This window comes from Centruroides sculpturatus, unplaced genomic scaffold, assembly GCF_000671375.1.
Source record: "Centruroides sculpturatus isolate CEXI.00-Female unplaced genomic scaffold, Cexi_2.0 scaffold1252, whole genome shotgun sequence".
Lineage (NCBI taxonomy): Eukaryota > Metazoa > Arthropoda > Arachnida > Scorpiones > Buthidae > Centruroides > Centruroides sculpturatus.
In genome coordinates, this window is record NW_019385391.1 from 43,876 (window position 1) to 52,828 (window position 8,953).

Consider the following 8,953-nt stretch of genomic DNA (forward strand, 5'->3'; position numbering starts at 1 on the left):
GTTTCTCATTTCAGGGGCTGTATCTCGCAAAGGATCACTTAGAGGTATGGTTCCTTTGACTTTTTTGCTCCTATGGGTATGCTCTACAGCTACGATAGTGTCCCAACTGTCTCATCCAGAGCTTGAATTGATTTTTTTTTGGAGCTTGTGTTTACAATAAACAAAACAAACATTTTCAGTTTATTCGTAAACCTGCTTTGGGTCTACCATTCTCATTCGAAAAATGTATCGTTCTGAAATTTCGTGGATGAATGCCAAATGTGTTTCTAAGATAATAACTAGTTAATGTCGTGAACAGGGTTTGTGAATAAATTGAAAATATTTATCATAAACAAATGCAGGCTGGAAAAGTATGAAAGTTATGCTTTTAATGTTGTGTTTAAATATATGTATTTTTTTATTAATAATTATAATATAGATATTGGAATAAGTTACTCTAATTTTTTTTGGGCATGTGGAATTAGACACCATTTTCACATCATTAGAAACCAGAAAGAGATTTTGGTGACTATATCTTGCCAAGGATCGCATGTAAACTATCAGCTCCTTTGACTGTTTTTACTCCTAAGGGCATGGTCTATGGCTCTGGTAATGACCCAACCATCTCATTCAGAACTAGAATCTTGTCAGAAACAAACATAACAGAAATTTGTTTCTGATCTATATAACTACACTAGAAATTGAGTATAGAATTTCTCGGTAAACTCTTGTAGCAATAACTGAAGTAATAAGAAAAAATGAGTACATTTTAAAAAATCGCCAGGACAAATTTACTTTAACGGAAAAAATTATATTTCTTGAGACTATACATACAATATGAGTCAATTTGTGTTAAAGTAAATTCATCCCGGCAATTTTTTAAAATGTACTTATTAATTTTATCTATGTGCCACTGCTAGAGGACAATTTTAACTTTTTTGCATTGTATGACGGATGACTAGCCTACAATAAAAGGTCAACTCTGCCGTAGAATTGTTAATACATCAACAATGTGTGAAGGGACTGAAAGAAATTGACTGATATTGTATGTATAGTCTCAAGAAATATAATTTTTTCTGTTAAAGAAAAAACGAATAATGATATCTTGGTAATGTTGCTTATCTCTCCAGTATAAAATTTGATCTTACATTCAACTACTCAAAAACTGGGACTACATTAATAAACACATATAACCAATATCTAGCAAGAAGAAATTACAAGAAAGAAAATGTTTTCAACCATGTTCAACAAGCACAGTTAAACACAGTTGAAAATATTTGCTCTCTTGTAATCTTTCTTGCCGGATGTTGGTTTTATGTGCAGTGTTTATCTGTCTCTCTCTCAGCAATATTAATTATACTAAGACACACACCTTAAGTGCGGTGTTTATTCGATGCTTACCAAGGCAAAGTTAAAAATATGTTGTGAATAGACTCTTATTTTCTCCTTCCATCATTTAATTTGAAAACTTTTTTAAATAGTGTTGCCAACAATTAGAAAACTTGTCACCAAAATTTTACTCTCTCAATAGGTATTAGTAAGAATAAATGGAAAAGTAGATTTTTGACATTTTTGTCTGGAATCTGTTCAAAATTTTTAGATAGGAAAATATCACGTACCTTAGAACCTTTAACCGATGCGAAATAAAAATTTAACAGTACAAACGTTTTCAGACCCCTCCTGGGTCCATCTTCAGGCAAAAAATCGTTTGAAAATTTACTAAGTACGAAAAATATTCGTTTAGAACGATTTTTAAAACCCGAAAAGATAGAACGGAATCACGTGATCTGTATCTCTGAACGTCATTTTAAAAATCATTCTAAACGAATATTTTTCGTACTTAGTAAATTTTCAAACGATTTTTTGCCTGAAGATGGACCCAGGAGGGGTCTGAAAACGTTTGTACTGTTAAATTTTTATTTCGCTTCGGTTGAAGGTTTTTTCTGAGGTACGTGTTATTTAGTTAAATCCGATGTGCAGGTGATAATTATTATTAATTTAAAATTTGTTCAGCATTGTAAAAATTTTGTTCTATATTTTGATGTTTGCATTTCTAAATTTACAATTTGTAAATCTAGGAAAGATCATTGAATAGGACCAAAAACATTAGTTTATTAAAGTTTATTTTTATACTTCTGTATAAGTTTTCTGACATTTAGTACCTATTGAAGTAAGTTTAATTATTTAATGCATGCCAAAAGATATTTTTCCTTGATGAAAAATGTAGGTATCGATCTACCACTTGATTAAAAGCAAAAAGATCCAGTAAAAAAGGAACAACAGAGTGGAGTATCCTCTGTCCCAATTAAAATCAGAAACAACAGTCAGTCCGATAAAACTATCAGGCTTCTCTCCATAACACAAACATGAGTCCTAGCTGGGTGGAGTAAGCTATGCACAATAGCTCTCGAGGACTGTTATAAGACTATTTTATGCTTTATTTTATTTAATCTTGATGATGTTTTATTTTACATTCTTGTTGACTTATTTTAAATTTATTTTAACTTTTTACCACTAATATGGATTCCAGTTAGTGTTAGTTCTACAGAATGTCTTTCTAAAATCTCTGCCTGATGTAAAAATTTTTAGTTCAAATATTTTGTGTTTGAACTTAAAATCATTCAGAGCATGAGCAATTCTATTTGAATGTCAAAATCATTAAAATTGAAATGTGTGGATCTAATAATAGAATTTATAGATCCCAAAAAGTGCTCTATATGACATTAAAAGCATCAATAATTTCATTTATATGATTCCTATATTATTTTCGTGATACATTAGATAATGTGTCCATATATATTTCACCAAGACACAATCTTTGAGATATTTCTAAATTTCTAAAAATGTATATATATATTAATAATATCTATATTTAGCCTTCTGTGAATCAAATTTTGTATGTTTTCTTATAAATATAGCTTTATCCTAAAAAATTCTCTTCCTGTTTTTATTTTAGTAAAAATATAAATAGATATCCTTCAACCATTACATAATAAAATAATTAACATTTACCCCTTATAATGAAAGAAAATTATGCAAGAGCAAAAAGAAACTTCTGTTTACAAGAATCAACACATTATTAATTATGCTGAATCTTGAAAAAGGATTTTTAAAATGCAAGTAAGTCAGAACTGACTCAGGAAAATCTTTTTATCATCTCAATTAAAAAAAAATTAATTTCTTGTAAAATGTTTAAAAAATGAAGTAGAAAATTACACAATTAAATGACGAAATGAAAAACCTTATTGTAATATAATGGTAAAAGTGATTTTGAAGCATTTTTTATCTCATTTTCATTCTTGGAAGCAAAAGGCAGAATGATGTCTCCACAGATTCTTTAATGTATTAAGTTTTTAATATAATATTTAAAGAAAAATTACCTAACTTTCTCTAAAAATTAAATTAGTAAAATAATAAATTTTTGATTTCTGGAGATGAAATGACATTCCTGAGAGGAGATGCTTTTACACATTTAAAATTAACAGAAAATATGTTTTGTTATTCTGTTACAGAAGTAAAAACTTTAAATGGATGCTTTTCTGTCATTAAAATAACCAAAACTTTCAATACATACTCTCTATTTCCATCCTTCGGAGGACTCTGTTGTAAACAATCGGTCAATTTGACTAATATCACAGCCGTTCCAATACCACGAACGACAATTCCCGATTCGCCTTCCAAATCGAAACACTGGTGATAACTAAAATAAACAATAATTAAAATTACATGCATCTGTGTGGAATACATAAAATACATAATATGTATTTTGTGAAACATCCTTTTTCTCTCAATAAAATAAAATACTTAAGAAAATTTCACAAAAACATTTAAAAATCATTGTGAATGCAAGAAAAAACTGGTACATTTCAAAATATTTCATTAAAAAAAATGAATCAACTCAAAAACTTATCATATCAAACTTAAAAATCTGCTTTATGGACTTTAATAAAGCAGAATTTTAAGTTTATGATTTTCAGAATGGTGATATATTCTACATTCCACCAAATGCAAATGCATCAAACTAAACAATAGTTGCAAGTAACCAAATGATCTTCCAAGTAATTTTCCTTAGAAGATTATTGCAATTACAGTAGAGCATTGATTATCCGAATACTGATCAACCAAAACATCGGTTAACCGAAAGTGTTCCAATCGGCAAATTCAAATTTCCACTACCCCGTTTCCCCAAAAGTAAGACAGTGTCTTATATTAATTTTTGCTCTCAAAGATGCGCTAGGTCTTATTTTCAGGGGATGTCTTATTTTTCCATGAAGAAGAATTCACATTTATAGTTGAACAAAAAACTTCCCAAGTCTAACTTAAACAAGAGAGACGTAAATCCGGTCGTGTCAAACTGAACTTACAAAGTTTCCGTGCTGGAGTGGATTTCCCACTCTCGCTTCAACTTAACCTTTTCATAGCGTCGACATCGGGCTCGATGACAAATTAGTACTTACTGAACCGTAGCACTATGCAAATGTCATGTGGCGTGATTCCCGGCCAACCAATTAGAGATCACCAGCCGTAACGTTATGCAAATCTGTGATTCCCAAGCAATAGTCTTATGCAAATCATGCCATGCGGCGTGATTATCTGCTGACCAATCAGTGGCTATACTTTCAAAAAGCCAACAGCCACTTTCAACCATTTGTCGATGACCATTACGACTAAAAAAAACTTTGCTAGGTCTTATTTTTGGGGGGCAGTCTTATATTTCGCAATTCAGCAAAACCTCTGCTAGGTCTTATTTTCAGAGGATGTCTTATTTTCAGAGGATGTCTTATTTTCAGGGAAACACGGTAGTGCTGTAGCACTGTAATATTTGGTTATGTCTTGGGCTACTCCAATATTATTTTTGTTGGTGTGCATGTTTTAGCTGTCAGCACTGGTGCGACCACGAGAGGGTACTTAAGGATGCGCCAGTATTTTAACAAGGCTTTTCCCCCCCATCACGAGTAGTGAGTATTGCTTGTTTTTTGTAGTGTTTTTCTGAAGACTGTGTGTCAGGACATGTGTCATGATGAATCGAAACGTTTTTGATACTACATTAACTTCCAAAATATAATTTTTTTTAATATTTTTCAATATATTTATTTTGTTTGTGCAAAATGAATTAATAATTTTTAACGATACAATAGCCATGATTATTATTTTTAAAAAAATTATATTTTGCATTCAACACAAAACAACATGCAACAAAAAAATTTCAACATGGGATAGGGTAATATGTTTTTTCATACACGATCAGTTATTCGAACCACCCCAGTCCCAAATTGTTTTGGATAATCGATGCTCTACTGTATTGTCATTGTGAGACTTCCATAATCATCTGATTTGGTGCTAATGAATTTTCTTACTTTTGAAAACAGACAAAAAATAATCAATGTATCACTCCATAAAATTTAAAAAACCTTAGTCCAGACTATAAAAATAATAACATTTATAATTTACAACATTTTTTGAATTAAATGTTAAGCACAGAAGAAAAAGTTTGAATTAAAATACATTAAGATGTTGGGAAAAATCTTTTTAACTTCTTAATAATTAAAAAAAAGACAATCTTTATATAATTTCCAATTAAAAATAATATATGCTGGAGCATGCTCCAACAGGTATTATTTTTAATTGGAACAAACATTTTTCAGTCTAATTTATAAGTCTTTCTAAGATTTGATCACAAAGAAATACAACTATGAATGTTTAAATGTAATAAAAATTGAATAAAAATTCATGAAATCTTTCAAATTTAAATTTACAAAGAACTATGAATTTTATATATAATACATGGCAATTATGAAGTCCCCACACTCAAAATTCACAAACTTAAATCTTATTTTCCATTTATGTCACATCTATGTGATATAAATAAACACATCAGCTGATCCTTCTGGCTTCTATGCTGTAAGTTTTGTCCTAGTCAGCATATTTGCTCTCTCTTAAGAGCTGTTGATGTGTCGGATGGCGCTTCCCGTGTCAGACAAAGGACAGGAACTCGTGACACATCCATACTCACTTTTCTACGCCGTACATTATTTTCACTTACTTTTTAAATAATACAGCAGTCAGATTGCCAGACCATATTGGGCCAGTTGAATAAAAAATAATAAATGCTTAAAAGTTATTAATAAAAGTACAAGTACTTACTGTAAGTAAAAGCTTTGAAGTAAAAGTACTTACTTTTTTGTGCAAATAAAAGTTTACTTTTACTTATTAGTAAATGCTCACATTTTTAAGTAAATACTGGCAACCCTATCAAAATGATGTTGCCATGTGAGGAAGGAAGCCAACTCATCTTTGTGAATGTTTTAAAAGAATATAGATTATTATTAAAGAAGTCACATGTTCCTGCTATTAAAAGAAGAAAAGAAATCACCCTGNTATATCTGAAGTACAGAGCTCCCATTGGGATTTGGCTTGCTCCCTTGTTTATTACGTACATCACCTCAGTGCAGGGTATTTACATTTATTCAAGTGTTGTGCAAGCATATTCTAAAAACACAGAAAGGTGATTTCAATTGAAACAAAACAAGACATCATCAGAAGGAGTGAAAGCTGACAAAAACTTCCTTGTCAAATGGGGAGAGGTTCAAGAGTTTACCAACACTCATTATCCAAACAAAGCTGAGGCCAACTGTTTTTCAAGAAGCAAGCTGCCAAAAAACAAAGGATGGAACAAGAGGAGTTGACCACTTTGGACATGTTTTTCAAGAAGCAAGCTGCCAAAAAACAAAGGATGGAACAAGAGGAGATGACTCTGCAAGCTCCATAGCCTCTCCTGATTCTGACTCCAATTAAAAACAATAAAAAGAGACCTGACCTGCTGCAATGTGTAAAAAGTCTATCTGTATGAATGTGTAAAGAAAGTGTTCCTCCACCTCCTCCTCACAATATCTCACTACTCGGCATAATTGGTGACTGCTCCATTTTCATTTTTTTATGTAACAGTACAGTTATTTTATGCTGCAGAACGAATTATATGTTTTAACATGTATTTCTATGGTAAAATGTGTTTCGTGTAACGGACTTTTCACTTAACAGATGTGCACATGGAACGGATTAAGTATGTTATACGAGGCACCACTGTACATTTTTAATGATCCGGCACATAACTAGTTCTTTTACAAACATAGAAATCTGATGATGACCTTTAAAGATGGAAGAAAACGTTCATTTATAAGAGAATTAATGCTGGTTATAAATAATTGCTTATTTATTAGTTGAATTCTACACCAGTAATATCATGAGGATTATATTTAATTAATTTTTTATAAATCAGCAATGTTTAAAAGAAACATTTTATAAATATAGTTAAAAATTACTTTCTAATACTTACCATCATACCAAGACTGTCTTGTGACAAAGGAGGCCGTGGAACTTGGGATCTAATTCCAGCACTTCCACTTCCACTACTTCCAGCCAAACTATTTGCTAAATAAAAAAATTATGTTATGTATCTAGTGTATACATTCACAACAGAATTTAAAAAATTATATATGGAAATTTGGAAAAAATCAATTATCAAAAAAATTGAGAAATTTTTTGATTATTATTTGACAAATTGGAATCTACAATAAAACAGATTGTTCCAAATAATATCATAATTCCATAAAACTTATAAGATTCCAAATATTTATTTAAACAAAATATTTTATAAAAAATTTTTTTGTCCACTAAAACCTAACAAATTAACAAAATTCCGCATTTGCCCTTCACTGGCTAACAGGGAATGTCTGCCCCTGAAAGGAAGATGTTCCTGTGAGATAAATTTTCCATTACTTTCTTTTTTTTACAAAGAGGAGAAAGTCAAATTTTAGTTGAAAAATAATCAAATCATTTGGTAAGATCACAAATTTTTGGTAGTCGATCTTCCAGTCTAACTTTGGTTTCTAAGTTTCAGTAATCTTCAGTTACAATGAAATGGAAAAATATAAGAACATGAATACAAAATTTACAGAACACAAATACAATTGTAAAAAAATAACAATTTGAATACAAGGACATTATTTTAAACAAATAAATAAATAACAGCAATTGCAGGTAAAATTAATAAAATAAAGAAATAAATAAATAAATAATAAAATATAAAAATAAATGAATAATTATCCTTTAATAAAATCAAATTTCATAAACAGATTGCCATGCCGTAGACAAGTTGTCTGCATCTCTATGGTTAATGGACCTGGAATTTTTATGAGACTTATAAATTTCAAATTTTTCTAGATAGCCCATAGTGTGTATATTAGATGTGGGTCTGATGATGGTTGCTTGCTCCCAGTTTACTTGTATGTCTTCGTGTTGTGAGTAAGCTGCCATTGTTCATGTTATTGAGATTTTTTCAATTGCATACTTATGCCCCTTGAGTCGCTGCTGTAAATTACACCCAGTGGCACCTACATAGACCAGTTTTGATTTGAAGCATTGGTCGTTTATCAAGATGGAGTAAATCCCTGTGGAAGAATTATGGTTATATGGTTTCTTATCATTCCTTAGAATTTTGAAGATTGTTGGGTTGCATCAATATACTACCAAAACATTATTAGCCCTGGCCATTTTGTTATGTATCTTACTTAATGATGGGATATAATTTAAGACAACCCTTTGTTTCTGGTTCACTGATTCATGTTGACATTTTGATGCTTGAAAGGTCACAATCAATTTTTGTATTACAGTAGAACCTCGAAAACTCAGCCTAATGTGGACCGAAGGGTGGCAGAGTTTGTGAAAATGCTGGGTTATCGGGAATGGGGTTAAAAAATAATAAGTACGAGTGTTTCCTCAGAAAATACTGTACTGTACTTGTATGTATTGCTTACTTGAGAATATAACAGAGAATAAACTGCCTAAATACCCTTAAACAAAGGAAAAGTACGTCCTTTATGAAGGCATAGAGCCTTTACTACATGAAAATGAAAATTAATGCATACACTGTGTACAGTAATTTACCTGATAAGACAGACCTCAGAAAAATACTTTA

The 8,953-nt window shown here is 30.8% G+C and overlaps 1 protein-coding gene across 6 annotated transcripts in view; it reads right to left on the reverse strand.

Moving 5' to 3' along the window:
* LOC111638452 (C2 domain-containing protein 5-like) overlaps positions 1–8,953 on the reverse strand; it is a 112,125-nt gene that overhangs the window by 41,785 nt on the left and 61,387 nt on the right. For all 6 annotated transcript variants that reach the window (XM_023384172.1, XM_023384169.1, XM_023384173.1 and 3 more), the window contains one exon: positions 3,554–3,679. In XM_023384172.1, the coding sequence (XP_023239940.1) occupies positions 3,554–3,679 (126 nt within the window). The remainder of the gene's footprint in view (positions 1–3,553; positions 3,680–8,953) is intronic.